This window comes from Equus caballus, chromosome 9 (assembly GCF_041296265.1).
Source record: "Equus caballus isolate H_3958 breed thoroughbred chromosome 9, TB-T2T, whole genome shotgun sequence".
In the NCBI taxonomy this organism is placed as follows: domain Eukaryota; kingdom Metazoa; phylum Chordata; class Mammalia; order Perissodactyla; family Equidae; genus Equus; species Equus caballus.
The window spans coordinates 78,351,888-78,371,965 of NC_091692.1; the positions used below are offsets into that span (position 1 = coordinate 78,351,888).

Here is a 20,078-nt window from a genome sequence, read left to right on the forward strand (position 1 = left end):
CCCGTCTTTCCTCCTTCACTTCCTCTGTATCTTTCCCGAAGCATTGCTGCTCTCCCCAACTTTTTGGAGACTGAGGAAGAAAAATAAAACAGAGCACTTACACAACTGTCAATGATGTTGGTAATAATGGCAGCTAATGCATCTTGAGTGTTCCCCTGAGCTAGCAACTGTTTTGAGAGCTTTACAGAGACCACCTCCTGCAATCCTTATAAAAATTGCTGCCAAAGCATGGCTTGTCAAACTAAGGACAGAAGCCATCTCAGATAGCATCTAGTGTGACAGAATTTGGGGAAATGTGCAAACAAAGAATTAAGTGCTGCCATTTGAGTTATATAAGTGAAAGACCACAGCTTTTATGCTCTGAGAGGCGCTCCAGTTCTCAGCAGCCATGACTCAACCACAGAGCCCAACTCCCTGGTTCCTCATCAGGACCTCTTTCTTCATTCCTCCCAGAGTTAGGCTGAAGTTAACCTTTTAGCTAGACTGAAAAATTCTTCTCAATAATAGTTGCATAACAATGAGATCATAGTAATTTGTTATCATTTTCCCAAATCCTTCCCCTACATATTCAAAGTACTACCAACAAAATCAGTTCCAGAACTTTGTCTGAAACATAACTAATAAAAATAAATGATACCTAAAAGTTTTCATTTGATGAATAAAATAACTAATAATTAATGCATAAAATGTGGTCTGTTCAGTATCAAGTAAAATGCTTTAATAAGTAAACTAGATCTTTTCAACATATATATGTTATGCATATATATTAAAAAGGGGGAAAACTGTGTGCATGTATATGCACACTTTTTTCCCTTTTGTCTCTGGGTGTACCTAAGAAAATTTGATTTTAATTGTTTTTGTGTATTTTGATATCTTCACAAAATTCCTATTTGTCATGGATTTGAGAGTTAGAAGTCAAGCCCTAACTATCCACTCCATTTAATAGTTTCATGGCTCCAGGAAGTTGAGTTAAGGTCTTTGGGCCTCAGCTTCCATGTTTGTAAAATGGTTATTGTGAACACCTAGGCTTTGGTGGGGGGAGGAGCAGACTAAATAAGGCAACGAATGTAAAGTTACAATTCAAAACAGCAGAAAGCAGTGTGTAAATGCAGTTTAGAAGAACATGTCTTGAGCTCATATTTTGTATGTGGATCTGTCTTTTCTCTGAATTTAAATAATGAAGACCACTGTAGATAGTGTTTATGAACATAGGATGTAGAGTTTGAAACACTTGTGTTTAAGTCCTAGGTACTAGTTGGTTTTCCCTTGGGCAAGTTCCTTAACTTTTCTGAGTCTCGCTTTCTCATCTTCACATTAGGGGTAATAATTTGCTACCCTACACGGTTGTGTAAGGATTAAGAGAATTAATGTGTGTAAAGTATGCAGATAGTACCCAGACAGGAGTAAACACTGAATGCTAAGAATGACTATAATGTTATCAGGCCCAGATTCAGAAGAAGATAGTGTATATTTTTAGTTAACTATTGTTATGTAACCAACACACCCTGGCTTAAAATAACAACCCATGGTTATGCAACTTGGGCAGGGCTCAACACAGACAACTCGTCTTTGCTCCATGAAGTGTCAGCTGGGGTGACTCTCACACTCATCTGGGAGCTTGACGGGGCTAGAACTTCCAAGATGACTTCACTCCCATGTCTGGGGTGAGTGAAAAGGCTGGGATCAGCTGGCCCTTTCTAACGGAGTGACTCAGAGTTCCAAAAGGGTGAAACTGGAAACTCTTTTCCCCAAAGTTGACGCTCTTTTTTGAACTGCAGTTGATTCCTTAGAGATGTATATGGTTTCTGGATTGGCTCTTAGTTTAGATGAGCCCTTTTTTATCTCTTTTAAAAAGGCTCTTTGGTACCTCCATCTTCATTTTCATTTATTATTCTAGTCACTCAAAAAAAAAAATCACTTCAACATAGAGTGATGAAGAAGCTAAACAAGGTCCTGCCCTCAACGGCCTTACACTCTATGCAGGAGATAAACAGTAAGCAACTACATAAGGAAATAAAATAATTTCAGGCTGTGATTGGTGCTAGGGAAGACACAAACAAGGGCAGTGTTAGAGAATAATCCTGCTGAGCTAGGTGGAAACAGAAGCCCCCTCTGAGGAGGTGAAATTTAAGCATGGACCTGACAGATGAGGAAGGACTAATTTTGAAAAGAGCTAGGGAAATAGGGTCCCAGACAGAATGAATTGCATGTGCAAGGGCCCTGAGGTGGGAAAGACATGGGCCTGATGGAAGGTCAGTGTGACTGGAGCCCAGCAGGTGATTGGGAGTATGGCAGAAAAAAGGAGCAGTGCTCCAGGTTATGTAAGACCAAGAGGTCATCGCAGGGGATTGGTTTTAATTTGGAAGGCAATAGATAGCCATGAAGGTTTTAAAAAGGAAAGTGACGCGTTGTATGTTTTGATAAAGGTCACTTTGACTGCCATGAGCAAATATATACAGTGAGCTTAGTCACTTTCCTCTTAACTCCCAGGCAGCAGTAAAGTTACTCATGGATAGCATTGTAAATAACAGATGTTATTGATATTGCTCAAAAATGTCTCTTGAAGACATTTTAAGGGGGATCTTTTTTGGCAGAGTCTGCTCTCGGATAAATAGGTACATTTCTTTAATTCCCTAGAGTATCACCAGAGCTAGCACATTTCATTCTAAGTACCCGCCTTATAGGGGTTTTGTGAGGATCCTTTGAGACTATGTGTATACAATGTATGTATGTGGGTGAGGGCACCATTTACTCGGTCTACACTATGTCCCCTGTGCTATGTAGCTCAGTTGGCCAACACCCAACCTCTCAGTGGTAAAGCTGTGTCTATTCTTCCTCTTACGCTGAGGATGACTTTGCTCAGGACTCTGTCTTCTCTTACTTTATGGTTTCTTTTGTCAAGATCTGTTCTTTGTTGTTCCTTTTTCTAATTCTTCCCTTTCCTTACACCCTCACCCCTTATCCCCAGAACTCCATCCCTTATGTGCCCTAAAGAAATTGGTATATATTTTTCCTAAATATGTCTCTCTGTGGAAGATAAAGGAACATTTCAAATATTTACTCTTATCTTTAATTTGAATGTCTCCTGATCCTTCGCCTGCATGATTGCTCGCCTATGCAACTTTTATAGGAGTAATTGTGTACACTTAGTCACAGTCAGCAGAGCCCAGGCAGTGAAGCAAAAAACTGGCAGCTCCTAACAGCTCAGGCTGGAAACATTATATTTATTTATATTAGCATTGTAAATTGTCTGCACTTTGCTTTCTCTGTCTTTAACAAATGGAAATAATACTGGTTGCAAAGCTGTCCTGAGAATTAACTGCTAGGTAATCTATTTGAGGGTATAAGATTAGAAATGTGTATGTATAAACTGGTTTAATAATTCAATCATTTTTGCAGTATTTATAGCTCTGCTGCCAGCCAAGTGAACTGCAGACAATAGTAAAATGACTTCTGTTTCCTGTACTTAGGGACCATCTGATATAGCTATTATTGACTTCTCTCTTTTGCAGGTTGAAGTTGATCCTGTTACTACATTCCCTCTGAAAGGCTTGACGCCCCTCACGGAGTATACTGTTGCCATCTTCTCCATCTATGATGAAGGGCAGTCAGAACCTCTGACAGGAATTTTCACCACAGGTAAGCCTTATTACGGTTTGGAAAGGTTCCAAGAGAAACTATAGGGAAACCAGAAGCCAGAGCAGCTTCTTCAACGGTGATTTTCAAGAGACTATGTTTTAATATTATTAATAAATGAAGAATTGAGTGACTACAAGTCATCCTGGCCAATTATTTTCTAGCAAATTATTCCCTACCAAAGCAAAGGAAAGAGAAAAAAGACCAGCTAAATTCAAAAATTCTCAATTAGGTAGAAGTGTACATACATTGTTCTCCTTCTAATCTCACATCATTTCTTAAGTTCCATCGTTGTAAAATTTTCGCGTCTTTCTTCCATTCATATCTGTATATATTAAGTTGAACTTCCTAAGTTGCTGATATCCAACAATTGACCTAAAAAAGTGGCATTTCCATATTATTGAACCTAATACATCAGTCCATAGCCATATTGTATTTCATGCAGCCTAAAATATTAATACAACAATATGGGGTATTTTAAATACAAAAATTTAAAATAAGGCATGAATGCATTATTTTCCTTTTCTTTATATATCCTGTCATCACTCAATAAATATAAAATATTTTTGCCTCTTGGTGGCAACAATTCTTTTGTTTTCTAAACCAATCTTTGATTGCACATGGAAACAAATTTGGTGCTATATGAAGATGAAAAGGTAATTTGGAGAGAAAGGAGAAATAAGCTGGATTGAAAAATAATGTTCACAGAAAAAATTTCAGTAATTTCATAAAATCTCCTGAGGGCTAACTCTAGTTGGACTTCTCATGGTGTGCTGTCAAAGAGTTTAAAATCTCTGATTTAAAATAATAAAAGTCAATGAACTGACGATTAATTCCGGGTGTAGTTGGATGTTAAGCTTTCTGTTATACATCCAAAAAGTGTGTAAGCCATGAAATAGTGAAAGATCTGATAAATTATATTTCCCTTCTGATGGCAGCCATATGTACAAGTTGAAAGGACGAAGGTTCTTCTTTAGGATTTAACTTATTACTGGACACACAAGGGAATAGAGTTAAAAGGGACATTTCTTAGGCCTCTAGGGCACTGTTTTGCTAATTTCCTTGAAATACTTGGAAAATATTATCTTTGGGAAATAATGAATATGGCACTCTTATTTTTTATAGTTAATGAAAAGAGCCAAATAGAAAATCTAAGATTCTGGAAATTACTGGAAAATTTTAGAATCTGCTGTGTATGGTCTTCTTAATTTGTGCTGTGGGTAAACGCTGGAAACAGAGACGTAAGGTCACGCTGGACTGATCAACGCTGCTTTCCTGCTTCCATATGCTTTCCTAAAGCAAGAAATTCCTCAGAGTCTTCTCTTCCTGTGGCTGGCCTTGGGAGCTGCTTGAGTTTTGATGTTCTTGCCTCCTCAGATCCCTAACAGAGTCTCCTTCCTTGGCTTACAGAGGAAGTTCCAGCCCAGCAATACTTGGAAATTGATGAGGTGACGACAGATAGTTTTAGAGTGACCTGGCATCCCCTCTCTGCTGATGAAGGGCAACACAAGTTGATGTGGATTCCAGTCTATGGTGGGAGGGCCGAAGAGGTGAGTTGCCTGAAATGGACTGAAAACTAATACAGACCATTTATCTGGAAGTGAATACCCACTGCTGCATTTGAATTGGTCTTCACTTTAAAATAGATCGAGAATCCCAGAAGTAATCAATATTTTGCATGGCATGGAGTTCTATAAATGTGAAATCACGTGATTTTTCTAAGATTAAAATGCATTGTTTCTAGGGCTTTAGTTATATATTTTATATATTTTTAGATTCTTTGGCTTTCATAAATGATATTTAATAAAATCTCAAAATGCCACTTTTGTATTTATCCAACAGTTTTATTTGCCAAGGGACTTGAAAGGAATAAAGTCTCTGGTTTGACTTTACGATTGAATTCAACAGCCCGGGAGTTCTTTATGCTTTGTTGTTTCTTGCTTACGTTCAGGATAACATTTTTCATTTTTATTATTTTTTCGCAACTTTCTTTTTCCTTTGTTATTCAAGCAAACCCAGTTACTAAGCACCAAATACTTTTCAGATTGTCCTCTTAGAAGACCAAGACTCTTATGTTGTTGAAGGCCTGGAGCCTGGCACTGAGTATGAAGTTTCACTGCTGGCTGTACTGGACGATGGAAGTGAGAGTGAGGTGGTGACTGCTGTTGGGACCACACGTAAGTCTTGGTCTGGCCAAGACGGACTTCATGAGCTCCCACCATCCATCCATTCTGACACATTCTTCACCCAACCAGATTCTCTCCCTATCAGCCTTATCCCAAGCTACAGAGGCTTCAGTTTCTCTTTTTCCCCCAGAATTTTTCATATATTTTCACCTTTAACGAAACTGATACGTGAAGCGTTTTAGAATCTTAAGCTATTATCACCATGAAGGCGGGGACCATATCTGTCTTGTTCACCATTATATCCTGAGCCCTTAGCACAGTACTTGGCATATCTTAACTGAACAATAAATACCTGTTTGAGTGGATGGATGGGTGGATGGATGGATGGATAGATTAAATAATTTATAAATGAATAAGCAAGCAAACAAATAAACCTAGGGTTAATATGTCCAAGAGTTTCTGGAATTTCCCAAGTTGATCTTGATTCCAAGAATCTTGTACAAAATTCACTCACTGATTCATTCATCCTTTCATTTTTTAAATATGAGGTATTAACCGCATTTTAAATTGTCTCTGTTTGGGTTCCTTGGAATCAGATTCTGAGACAGAAAATTGCATCCAGAAGGTTTATTGAAGAGTTTAATTGGGAAATACATCTGTAAGGAAGTAAGGATGACAGGATGGGACAGAGGCAGAGGCTAAAACTGAGCCCTCCACTAATTCTGCTAGGAGTTCTGGACCTGGGATGACCCTTCTGAGTTGTCCCAAGTTGAGTCAAAGGGGCTGGGCCTTTGTATCCCTTAATACCCGGTCTTTGGAGGTGGGCCATCCCCTGACAGAGTCTGTGACCTCAAGCAAGGCAATTTGCAGAGCTCTGAGCCACTGGCAACCAGTATTCTAGAAGCTGGTGGATGAGTGTGTTGACCCTGAAAAGAGAATCTGGGCCGAACACCATACAGCCACTCCATTCCACTCGTTGCCCAGGGTGGATACAAGAAATGGAAGATGTACTTCTTACCCGAGCATATTGCCTTCCTTGGTGGTCTTGTTTGGCAGCCCTTTCATGACCTTATCTACAGCACTATTTAATTTCCTTTAATTATCATGGTTATCCCTCATTTTAAAGTAACTGGGAGGTTTCACAATTTTATAGGTGTAATTCAAATGTTTATATGCAGTCGGGTATCTCTGATTAGAAACTTTAACTTCTTTGGGGTTCAGTTTCCCTATCTGCAGAATAGATATAATGTCTGATTACTACTTCTTCGTTCTTGCAACCATAGTCAAGGTTGTTGTGAGTAGCAAGTGAGATAATATAGGTGAAATTTTCTTTGAAAACTATAAAATGCTATACACAAATGTACAGAGTTATTATCATGACAAAATTTTTAAGTAATGAATATTTTTTTAGTTGACAGTTTTTGGACGGAACCAGCCACGACTATAGCACCTACCAGACCTGTGACTTCAGGTAAGGACAAATGGAAGCTCATTTACCCATAACCAAAGCTTGATTTAAACAGAAATTATGTTATCCCAGCTTTATTTATTTTATATTATTAATTAGGAATGGGACCTGCCAGTTCACATTACATGCCTCTCGGAACCTCTCAACCTCTTCTTACCCTGAAATGCCAATCGGTCTTCTAGTCTGCTAATCTGTTACCTCTCCCTACCTTTTCCATCTTTGTTTGTGATTCCCATTTAAACTTTCAGAGGATGTCAGCATAGCAGCCCCCACCATCTCTGCCCTCCTCTTTATCTCAGTGCCTTCTCCTGTGGCTCTCTGTTGAGAATTATTCACGTCATGGTTTCCTTGCTTCTCTGTGGTCTATTGTTCTTCCTACATCAGCTGTGTTCTCTCTCAGTGTAACTTTCCTTTCCATTATAGCACACCTCTCAGCTAGCTCTCAGAGTCAACTAGATAAAACATCATTTGATAATATCATTTATTTCTCTACCTAAAACCCTTCATCGGCTCTCCATTACCCATTCATTCATTCACCAATTCATTCATTCTTCAGTTAATCTTTACTGAGCCCTTCTTTGTGCCCCCAGATCGCTTTATCATAATATTCAAGAGCCTTCCTGGTTGGGTTCTGCTTCCCTTCCTGGCCTCAACCATATTTTCCTTGCTTTCCCCATTTCCTCCTGCCATCTAGAACTCCTAGCCCTGAAGGTGAGAAGTTGCCTTCTATTACCACTGCCTGGGACCCTCCCCAATTTTGCCTGGTAAATGTCACTCTCCTACTTCCTGTGTGACACTTTTACTATTTTTGTCAAGAGTAAATCACTATATATTTCAAAGGCCTAACACAGTCTGACACACAGGAAAAGCTCAATGAATGTTTACTGAATGAATGAATAAATGAATGAAGAGGAGAGTCAGTGGAGATGGACGGAATGAAAGGTAGTCAGCACAGAAGGGAGAAGAAAAAAATGGGAGAAATGAAGGAGCAGGCACCTTGTGAAATGAGAAAGAATGTGTCAGAGAACACCGGTGAGGAGATTAGACAGATGTAAGAGGAAAGATAGTATCTGTGTGGGCTGAATGGATAGAGGCAGCCATAGAGAGTTGTGCTTCGAGTGACAAGTGTTAAGACAGAAATGGGGAACAGATGAGTGGGTCGTGCGTTGGATGCTGGATTGCACACTGAGGCTGACCACATCTGGCCCATCATGGCCACTTCCCCAACTCAGTGTTAGTGTGAGGGTTTCATGAGCAAACTCCCCTTTGGGCTCCCCTTAAGGTTTCCTAGTCAAAGGGCTTCTCCCCAGTTCCTCTTACTAGTATATATACAGAGCTCATAGCTTTGAGAGGTCCAGGGTCTCACCTTGTAGGCATCTCTGAAACCCATTCTCGTTTGCTACATGTAGGTATCATGGCTCCCCATTATGCACTAAAGCTGAGTTGTTCTTGCTTCACATGGGTCTACGTTAGAGAAATACATTAAATGATACTTGTTGTCACGTCCACAGATGGTTTCTGTAGCTCATTTTGGAATATGATGGGTTAGAAGTCCTTTAATACTTGGTTGTGTTTATTCCAGTTTTCCGGACAGGAATCAGAAACCTGGTTGTAGATGATGAAACCACTTCTAGCCTGCATGTAAAATGGGACATTTCAGACAGCAGCGTGCAGCAGTTCAGGGTCACCTACCTGACTGCTCAAGGGGACCCTGCGGAAGAAGTGGTGGGAACGGTCTGTATAAATATGGCTCACTAGAACCTCCACAGGGCGTCCTGACTAACAGAGCTAACGAGGCTGTCTCTAGAGATGAATGCAAGCTTTGCTGCTCATTTCTTGGTGACCCCAGAAACTAATCATTTCTTGGTGAGCTCCAGAGACAAATGGTTTTGGTTAATTCAAACTAACTACTGGTTTCTTGATGACCTTTCTGTCTCCGAAACTTGCTCCACATACAACCTGCTTCAAACTGATAATGCTTCTGAACCTTGTTTCCCATGTTGCTTCTGTTGCCTGGACAACCTGTTAAAGCACCAAAGCTGGGTCATAAATAGGCCATTATACACTTGTTCCTGTATGTATATATAAATATATAAACTTTTAATATATGAACTTTAAAAAATATTTATGTTAAACTTTTTTGCTCTTGGGAATCTGATTAAATGTTTTTAAGCAAAGCATACATGAAAGATATTCTTTATGTAGTTGAAGTGTTCCTAATAAAGTACCATCCCTTAACAAATAGTTATATTTTTCACTGACATCAACTTATTTTGACTATAAATGACTTATAGTCATTTCTAATTTGTTCTTAATCATGAGTGTCTCCCTTAGGGGATTTAGATTTTATGTTGAGTTTTCTTTAAGCGGTTTCCCATATATTTGTTTTTCTATATTAGAAATCTGGATACATCCTTAATTATGGCCCTTTCATGTTTTCTTAATTTACACTATATCATTTAGTCTAGAACCTGAAAATTATTCCCTAGACATGCTTCCTGGCAGACCAGATAACTCCAGTTTGCAGCCAAAAGAAGTTTTTCTTTTTTTTTTATCACGGAATATACTTTCTTATCCTCATTGCTTACATGTCTTGTCTTCTGCATTATTTTTGAGACACTCTGGGAAAGAAGTCTCTAAATTCATTATTGCTCAAGAATAACACTATTGTCCTTTCTTCCTCTTCCTTACTTATAAAGCTTTTGATGGAAAATTATTTTTATTTATGTGCTTATGTAAACAATTATTTGAGCCCAAAGCCCTCTTAGGAAAATACTTTATTTCAAGCTGATAGAGCAATCGTTACAGAACACAGTGATAACCCTGAGAATAGCCACATCCCCTGTGAATAGCTAGAAGGTCCATGAAATTGGTCTGGGAGTAATTTTGCAAAGTTGATGGATGCTTAAACAAACTTGATTGAACTATAAATTCATTCAGACCATACATTTCAAATGATCTATGATGGGAAAATTCAAAAAAATTAAAATTCTGCTTAGAGGTGCTAACTAAAGATAAAATTTGGGTGTTTTGTTTTCCCTGTTATTGTGCTCGTGTTTTAATTTAGTTCCTAAAAATGAGACCCTTAAAAACTTCCCAGAATGAGAGCTGTGTTTTTTGTTTCTACTCTTTCCAAGAAACACATTAAGCTTCTTGCTAAATTATTCCTGCTAATTTGGAAAGAGTAACAATTTAATCTCATGCATGCACTTGTAAGCTATGCAAGGTAAAATAATAATAATATTTATCTTGGGTTGTCTTTAGATAATTTTCCCTTTGCTAGTTTCTTTCATTTCACACTGTTTATTTTGAAACACTTGGACACCTAGATGAAGGAAAAAAAGATCAAAAGTCTTAAACACACATGTGCCCCAGTTAAACAAACCCTTAATAAAAGTGAAAAATATTGATAAATTTGGTGATGATTATTTACTGTGCAGAAGTGTTTTTGCTATACAGAAGAAAGTACTCTAGAATTCTTTAAATATTAGGTGCCTTTAGTGAATTCCAATTAAATTGGATTTGTGCACGCAATTTACAGGCATGTTTTCAGCTGAGGATGAATCGAGAACTTATATCTCAGTGTTTTATGAAGTGTGATTACTATATAAATGTAATTTATTAGTGGAGACAGAAAATGGGATGCATTTTGATTTAAATCCAGGTAAAGGTTAGATAGGCTGTTGCAGACCTATAGCAAAATCCAAGGGTCTTGAACTTCCACACACCAAATGAATATCTTAAAATAATGATGCATGGCAGGGAAAGACAGATGGCTAAAACATATTACAAAAGTGGGAAAGGAAATGTGTCTGGATAAGACGAATGTCTCTTACCATCTTTCCAAATTTTCCTTAACTATAAAAGCTCATTAAGTTTACACGAGGAGAGGATAAGTTGGAGAATACTTTGTGTATATAAGATTGTAAACCAAAGTTAAGCTTTAATATATGTAAAACAAGGTGAATTAAATTTACTTTTCCAATTGAGGTAACTGAAATAATTTTATATTTTCTAAGCATAATCAAATCTACCAAATATTTCCAAGAAAAAACTTTTGAACTCTTAGAATGTAAAACTACTTGTCAAATATTTCACAAAGACTGAATTTTAACTCCGCTCTGAAATACAGAGGAGTGGCGATAACTTTGCCCTGGATTTTGCTGTGAAGATAGGGAAGTCTCACACTTCTTTGTTTGTGAAAGGCTGATCAGGATTTCAGACTTTTCTAGAGCCTAGATGTCAAAATCCATAGCCATGATCTGAATTCCAAGTTGCAAGAAATACTATGGCACAGGAATACGTAAAGTGTGGCTCAGTCTCCTATAAGATAAGGTCAGATATTAAGGATTAAGCTTTTAGAAACATTTATAGCAATTTGACTTTGCTGCAATATCCAAGAACATGATATTTTTTTCTAGCCATTTTGTCTTATTGTATTTTATAAAAATATTGGTCTTCAATGGATTGGAATTAAAACGACAGCACCAACACTGCCTAGTCCTTGCCATGTAGCGTGAGAAGCTCTGTCTAGAAACAGAGCTTTATAAGACAGGAACGCAGTGAAATGCAGGGAATCTTCTTTCCGTTGAGGGAACAGCTTGCTGGTGCTGGCTGGGATCCCGACTCCTCTGAAGAGCTTTGGGCAGTAATGGAGCCAGACATAAAGTTGCGTTTCTGAAAAAATTAAAAACAGGAAGCTCACTGGTTAGATTTGCATCTCATTTAACCGCGAGCATCTTTTATAGAACTGCTTTATAAAGAAAACCACCATCTGCTACCACCTGTAGCATCTGTTTTTAGTAGGAGCCCGTCTTTACCTTGCTTTGTGCAAACAAGCAGAGGCCAAGCAGAGGGAACTTTGCATACCCAAGAGGAGATTTACATTTGATTCTCGGGGAATGAATACCCTTAGGGTAAAGAGGTCCAGGCAGTGCCGTCATCTCATGTGGAGTAAAGGATGGTGAGGGACCAAAGAGAGGCTCAGGTCAGATATCCAGGATTTCACTATGGGTCCTTTACTCAGTAACTGTGTGGGACTCAGTTTCCCCACCTGTAAAATGACTATAAGGATACTCCTTACCTCAAAGGGTTGTGGTGAAAATTAAGTGAATTACTATATTAGAATACTAGAGAAGCACCTGGGACATAATAATTGCTAGGTAAATGATGGCTGTTATTATAAACCACAGCAACTACTTCCTGGCGAGCTAAACGAGTCCTCCAAAATGGCCCCACCACTTTTGAGTATTCCACAGGCTAAATTTGATTGGTTCCAAGGCCATATGTCTCTCAGTTTGAGAGATTACCTTATTTAAGGAACATCAACATGGGTGGTTTGCTAAGCAGACAGCTTGGAATGAATGCCCAGGCTCTGTGCTCCAGAGGAGTTATATTTAAAAGCAATGCCCTGAAGGAAGCTACATGGATGGGGCAACACAAGTCAGGGCAACCACAATTCTTCCTTTACTTGTCCTTACTGCCAGGGTTATCTAACTCTAGAATAAGGCAGAGCTCCTTTTTAAAAATATCCCTCCGAGGACCACATCAATACAACCTTGTATATTTCAATGTCCCTTTCATATGAGGAACAAAATCATATTAATCCAATATAATCACTTAATTCAGACTCCCTTTTTTTCATATATTAAAAAAAATATTGCTTTTAGAGCTTAGCAGTATCTTAGCAACAGCTGCTTCTGGGTTCAACTCGAGGCTTTCTAGGGCTTATTCCATGATTTATAGGTTCCTTCCCTCATCCAGAAGTAGACAGCACAGCCCTTTGCCTGCTGGCATTTTACCCAGCCTTTGAATCAAAAAGCGTCTCCAGCTGTCCTGGTCTTATGACTCCCTCAAACGTATTTGGGTCAGTTCTTACATCCTAACATTTTTCCAGCCATGATTAAAAATGGCCCAGAGGTGTGCCAGCGTCTAACTGCTGGAGCACAGGCAGAAAGTTCTGTGGTTTTAGCATCGAGAACATGTGGCTTTTCTGGTCCATATATTCTCTTAGGGATGCCAGAATTTGCACTCCTGAGTCACATGGCACATGGCACTGATGTTTGTGTGGTGCTCACCCCATCGCTGCATCTCACTTTTTGCAACATTTAGTGACAGCGATGGCGATTTCAGATTGAGGAAGACATCGCCTGTCAGAAGTAAAAACACTGCAACATGTCTTAGTGTGACTGGTAAATATGTTTCCATCCAGAACACTTGGATTTATCGTGTGGTTCTGTTGTTCTTGGCTGGCACCCATCCTTTTCTAAAAGGCTGGGATTAGTTTTATCTCTGAAAGGGTAAAGAACGGAAGGCTGAATTTTCAAGAGGATACTTAAGTAGAATCAAAAACGATAAGCAGGCTGGGTCATAGAATGAACACTCCTAAACTATAAACACCTGCTTCCCAAAGAGATGACTATTCTTTCTTCTGGAGACTTTCCAAAGGCTGAAAAGATGTTAAGAGAAGACCATTCCTTAGAGCCTGAGAGCTTCAAATTTAAACCTTCTGCATTAGTGATTATAAAGTAAGGGTTGCCAAGAGGGGAATTTCAGAGAGAGATGCTTTTGCATGGATGCCCTTTTTTTCTCGTCACTCTGCAAACACATCTCCTTGCTTCTGATTACTTCAAAGTTCCTATGGTTCTGCTCCATTAGTGGACCAATGGAAACAGAGGTCTTACAAAGACCAGGGTCCTTTGCTTTTCTGTTCAGGTTATGGTGCCTGGAAGCCAGAACAATCTCCTTCTGAAGGCTCTGCTTTCCAATACGGAATACAAAGTCACAGTGACTCCCATCTACGATGACGGAGAAGGTGTGAGTGTCTCCGCCCCTGGAAAAACCTGTGAGTGAAATTTTCTCCCTCTGGATACTAGCTGACTAATTAATTGAAAATGCAAATGGCCTGTAATGTACCCTAATAGCCACAGTGTAGTGTGGTGAAAAGAGCAAAAGAGATTTGGAGATAGAAAATGTGTGTTTGAATTCTGTCTTCACACATTCAAGCTGTGTGACTTTGGGCAAGTTGCTTAACTGCTCTGGGCTTCAGTTTTCTTGTCTGTAAAAGCTAAGACTTAAAAAAAAACCTGACATCTTACTCCTCCAGCATCTAATTCATCACAAGTCCTGTTGATTCTCCAAAATGCATTCTACGTGCTTGTTTACTTTCTCCTCATCCAGCTGCTCACCCCGATCCAAGCCACACTCTCTCTTACTAAAATGGGTATCTGAGCTTCCTGTTTTGTCCTCCTACTTCCACTCTTGGATCCTTTATTCTCCTCACAACAGCCTGAGGAGCGTTTCCAAATATAAATTATCTCACGTCATGCCTCTGTTTCCTATTGTACTCAGGGTAAAACCCAACGTCCTTCCCATGGTCCCACGAGGCCCTATCTGACCTAGACCCTGCCAATCTCTTTGATCTCACCTCCTAACAGTTCCCCCGGCCATACCTCCTTTCCTGTCTTCAACGGACTTTTGAAGCCTATTCCTGCCTTCAGACCTACGCACTAACTATTCCTTCCATAAGGAATATCCTTTCCACGATGTTTGCATTTCTGGCTTTTTCTTGTCATTTTGGTCTCAGCTCAATGTCACCTCATCTCCACAGACTTTTCTGACCACTCATGCAAAGTATGTCCCACTTTCTATGATCTTAACCTTTTTTGGTGTGTGTGAGGAAGATTGGCCCTGAGCTAACTTCTGTTGTCAATCTTCCTCTTTTTGCTTGAGGAAGATTGTTGCTGAGCAAACACCTATGCCAATCTTCCTCAATTTTATGTGGGACACCACCACAGCATGGCTTGATGAGTGGTGTGTAGGTCCACGCCCAGGATCAGAACCTGCGAACCCCAGGCCTCCAAAGCAGAGCATGTGAACTTAACCACTACACCACCAGGCCAGCCCCGATATTAACCTTTCTTTGATCATGTCATGGCACAATTTACTCTCTATTTTCTTGTGTACTCATGTATTTGTACACTGTCTGTCTCCCATCTCTGGAGAGCAGCATCGTGAGAGCCCACGACGTCATCTGTACTGTTCACTTCTGCGTGCCAAGCTCTTACAGCATGGTGTGGCACGGAGGAGGCATCACAAAATGTTTGTTTTAGATGGATTGGCCATGGTAATCAAGTGAGGCGTCTGCAGGAAAACCCCTGGTTAGAGTGCTACAAAGTCTTAGTTGTCTTCCCTATTGTTGTGATTGTCTATACTGGCGTGAAGACTACCCCAGGACCTAGAGGCTTAAACCAGCAACCATTTTATCCTATCACAGGATTTTGTGGGTCAGAAAGTTAGGCAAGGCTTGCTGGGAAATTCTCCTGTTTCATGAAGTATTGATTACGGTCACCTGGTGGCCCGGTTGGTCTGGAGGGTCCAAGACAGCTTTCCCCACTTGCCTGGCATGCTGGTGGGGAGCTAGAAGTCTGGACTCAGCTGAGCCTCTCTCTCTCCATGTGGTCTCAGAGCCGCCGTGTGGTCTTTCCAGCAGGATAGTCCTAGTTCCTCCATGAAGACTCAGAACTGTAAGAGCAAGAGCTTCAAGAGGTCGGAAGTGAAAACCGTCAGGACAGATAAGAGCTATACTTAGAACTAGGCCAGCGTCGCCTCTGGTGTAGCCTAGCGGTCAAGGTGGTCATAGAACCCATCCAGATTTAACGAGAGGGTCAAACCCCCCACCACTCAATCGGAGGAGGGTCAAAAACCTGTGCCCATCTTTAATCTACCACAGTTACCAAATGGTTATGTGTGATTAGGTGCAGAATGGTGGCAAAGGCTGACTTCTGTACCTGGGCACCTACGTGTGGATTTTTTGAGTAAGTGTGCAAGTTGTTAAAATTCTGTATCTGCAGCCTAAAGCCTTGAGTCTGCTCAACTGAGCAAATGGGTCTTATTTGACAGTGCTGGCATGGCTTCCTCCTGCCATGCCCATGCTATGATGCCTCCACCCAGACTCCCACCACACCTGCACATTTTGCCAAAGATCACGCAGGGTGTTATCAGCCCTAACAGTTGCTGCGGTCATTTCCTCAGGGGTCCTGTAGGAGGAGAGAAGGAAAGGGGAGAGCAGAGCAGTGGGGGCGCTCCGAGCTCTTCACTACCCAAATGTTGGCATCTTGACTTGAGCCACACGTTGGAATTTCTAGCATATTTTGGTATTTTGCTATTAAATAAGTGTTTGAAAACTACAGACTTAAACAGCAACAAAGGAGAAAATCAAGCGGTATTAAATTAAGGTTCATGGAACACCTACTATGTGTTTTTAAATACATCATCCTTGTCTGTCTTGAATCCAGGTCATTAAAAAAAAAAGCAAGCCAGAATGGTTTAAAACAAGCATAGTAAAGCCTGCTGTTCTGAGTTGCTTTGGACTGTATTATTTAACGCTCTAATGTTCCATAAAGTTACCACAGGCCCCGCCACTATATCTATATGGTAAAATAATTTCAAAGTGTTAGTGGGTGGTCTACTTGTTTTAGACCATCCACTAAATTCTATCGACAGCGAAATGATAATGATGATACCCATCAATATGCACAATAGTTTGCAAAGTTCTTCCCATATAAATGGCTTTAATGTTTGCATAAAAAATTGATAAATGCTAATATAAAATTTTAAACAATATAGGCCATATAAAGATGAAAGCAAAAAAGAAAATCATCAGAATCTTCCCTTCCAGAATTACCATCATTACCATTGTGTGACCGTCACCCACGATATTGCCGTACATACATACTTGATAATGGCACAGAGCGGCGTGTAGACAGAAATTTTTAATAAACACTCTTCAATTCAGTTTCACTTAAAATTAGATGAAGAAAACAATGACATTGAATGAACTTCAGATCTTCAGAGCAATTATTGTCTATATATTTAGTATTTACAACAGCCACAGATTCTCAAAGACTTCTCCCCTTCGGGAAGAAGGTGAAGAAGAAGGTGGGAAGACATCTTCGATGCTGTTGCCAACAGTGTAGGGGTGAGGATGACCACCACCCTAAACCCGTTTTTCCTTTTCTTTCTTCCTCAGTGCCACCCTCTGGGCCCCAAAACTTACGGGTCTCAGAAGAATGGTATAACAGGTTGCGCATTTCATGGGATCCCCCGTCTTCCCCTGTAAAGGGCTATAGAATTGTCTACAAACCCGTGAGTGGTAAGTAACGCCTTTTAAAAAATATTGCTACCATGATTAGGTGTCTAAAATGTCTTCTAAGATAAGTTATTTTTGTTTTGTCTTTCTATTTTTGCTTTTATCTTTGGTTTTAAGAGGTGAGAAGAGCCTCTTACCTGTTATAAAATAAAGCTTTTCGAGTAGGGCCAGTGCTAGGATAGCTATTATCAGAATGATGAAGTTATGACCCCACCTGGAAAAAGACTGGGCACGTTAAGGGGCAGAATATGTACTTGGTATACACCTGACCTATGCGCAGCCCAGACAAGGAACCAGCCCGAGGAAACCTTGATTCCATAGAAATGGGAAGTTTCTATGGCTCAATGGGTATGTGTAGCTCTAATGATTCAGAATCTCTCATTTCTAATCCCTCTTCTACCTCTTACTTCTTGGATTAGTTGGAAAAAGTCCATTTATCAACTTCTCAAGTCTCCTCATTTTGGAAACTATGTTGGAGAATAAAATTCATCAAACCCTAAGATTATGATAGGAAAAGCCTTTTCCATCAGCCTCTTAGCCACCTTGATAAGAGACCCCTCTCTTCTTACCTCCCATGTCATTATATCCTGAAGACAGGAGAATGGCCCAAGTAGGGGTGATTGTACCCTTGCTCCATATGCCTTGAGATGAAACCGTCTGCCCCTTCACCTGTTATGGCATCATCTCCCAACACTTTCATGAAGGTTAAACAGGAGACTAAAAATAAATATGATAAGAGTCTTTTCAGTTTTCTGGATCTGGGCCTTCAGTACTCTGGTTGTTCAGCTGAAAGGGGTTCTTCAGTTATTTTTCTTGATTTGACAGGAAAATTTAAAAAACATTCTTTGGGCCACTAAAAAATTTTTTCTGCCCTCAAAACTCCATTAGTGTCCATCTGTCATCTGAGATGTTGTTCTTGCCTCTGTATCACTTTTCAGCCTTTTCTATTGTTTTGTCATCGAGTTCTTATAACTACAGTACCCCACCCCCAATTTCTCCGCACAAACATCCCTATGAACCATGAAAATGAAATAGCAAGAATATAGCATGGATGCACTAGCCTCCTCGAGACGGATTCCTTGGGATCCAGTATCAGTTTTTTTTGTTTCTTTTCTTTAGGCCTGAGGCACATGTTAATTCACGAAACAGCCTTCCTGAATTTGTTCTTTGGACCATTTTATAAATATTTGTCAGATTTTCTGAGAGAAAATAGTTTTCTTTTAAGCCAGTGGCTCTCAGTGGGTGCCGTTTGCTGCCAAACAAAGATATTTTGGATTGTCACAACTTGGGAGGTAGGGGGTTGCCGTGGGCATCTAGCAGGTACTGTTAAGCACCCTCTAAGTCACAGTACCTCCCCCGCACAGCTGCAGAATAAAGAATTATCCAGCCCAAAATGTCAATAGTGCTGTGGTTGAGAAACCCTGTTCTAGGTCAGGTGGAAGAATGTTATGTGGTCATTTGCATTGAGAGTTTGGGGCATGGGAAAATTGCTACTGAGATACACAGACATACAGAAATACGTAAATATATATAAATTCATTGTTGGAAGCGAGGATCTGGAGTAAAGAAATGAGTATTTTAGGAACTTGTACCTAACTCAAAGTTCTTAAAGAATGAGCACGTATGGGAAGAAGCAGATGGTAAATAAATTTGTAAAGGACTTAGCAAAGAATGTTTTTAATACTAAATCAAAGACTCCAGTGGGTTGAAACAGAGGTAAAAATGTAAAGGCCTAAAGAAGCCAGTTTGGTCAAGGGCTTTGGAATAAGAGTGTCCTCTGTCTGGTCTTAAAAATCATAAGAGGAGTGAATAGAACCAATGGGATAACGGATATGCTGGCCTCCCATGTGGCAGGATATGGCATAGAGTCTTTGATAAAATTTGCTGCTACTGCCACTTGCATGCCCACTGGAGACAAAGCCGGGTGTCTGAGAAGGGGAAATTGAGAATGAATTCTTCAGTTTAGCAAGTGCCCCAAAGCCTACGGCAACATGGTAGTTCCACTGTGAAGGCCTCATACTATGGTGGATGGTAGATTGTGAGGTGGACCAGTTTATTTGAGTAAATGCTAGGGAAAGAACTACATTTGAGAAAAGAATTCGATTTCTAAAAAGAGCCCTAGCATGGTAGTCAGGTATGTAAGCCTTAGAGCTAGATGGGGCTAGATTCAAAGCCAGCTCTGCTGTTGGCCTTCTGTATGATCCTGGACAACTGAAAACCAGTTGCCTGAGTACAATTCACTTCAGAGTGTTTCCATGTTTCCATGCTCTGTTGTAACTGAAATATACTTCTTCTCCTTTAGTTGCTGGCCCAACACTGGAAACTTTCGTGGGAGCTAACATTAACACCATTCTTATCACCAACCTCCTCAGTGGAATGGACTACAATGTGAAAATATTTGCCTCCCAGGCCTCAGGCTTCAGCGATGCTCTGACGGGCGTGGTGAAAACATGTAAGACTGATGTCCTGTCGCCTCCACCCCCACGTGTGGTTTTGCTGCTTTGTTTTCACTGTGACTCAATCCTTGCTTCAACTTGGCAGTTGGTTTCCCTTTTCCTCAGCATTGCCCTTTCTGGATGGTGTTTCATGGAAAGAAAGGTGTGCTCCTCACTCAGGGCTGTCATTCAGTGCCCTGGTTGGCAGGCGGAACGTCAGCCTGGCGTTCAAATAGACTTGGTGGTGGCAGATAGGAATTCCT

General features: G+C 40.1%; 1 protein-coding gene across 3 annotated transcripts in view; it reads left to right on the forward strand.

Moving 5' to 3' along the window:
• The window catches only part of COL14A1 (collagen type XIV alpha 1 chain), a 216,380-nt gene that overhangs the window by 90,090 nt on the left and 106,212 nt on the right, over positions 1–20,078 (forward strand). For all 3 annotated transcript variants that reach the window (XM_005613198.4, XM_005613197.4, NM_001163870.2), the window contains 8 exon segments: positions 3,513–3,639; positions 5,047–5,186; positions 5,681–5,813; positions 7,174–7,233; positions 8,813–8,964; positions 13,945–14,074; positions 17,261–17,383; positions 19,683–19,832. In XM_005613198.4, coding sequence (XP_005613255.2) covers positions 3,513–3,639; positions 5,047–5,186; positions 5,681–5,813; positions 7,174–7,233; positions 8,813–8,964; positions 13,945–14,074; positions 17,261–17,383; positions 19,683–19,832 — 1,015 coding nt within the window.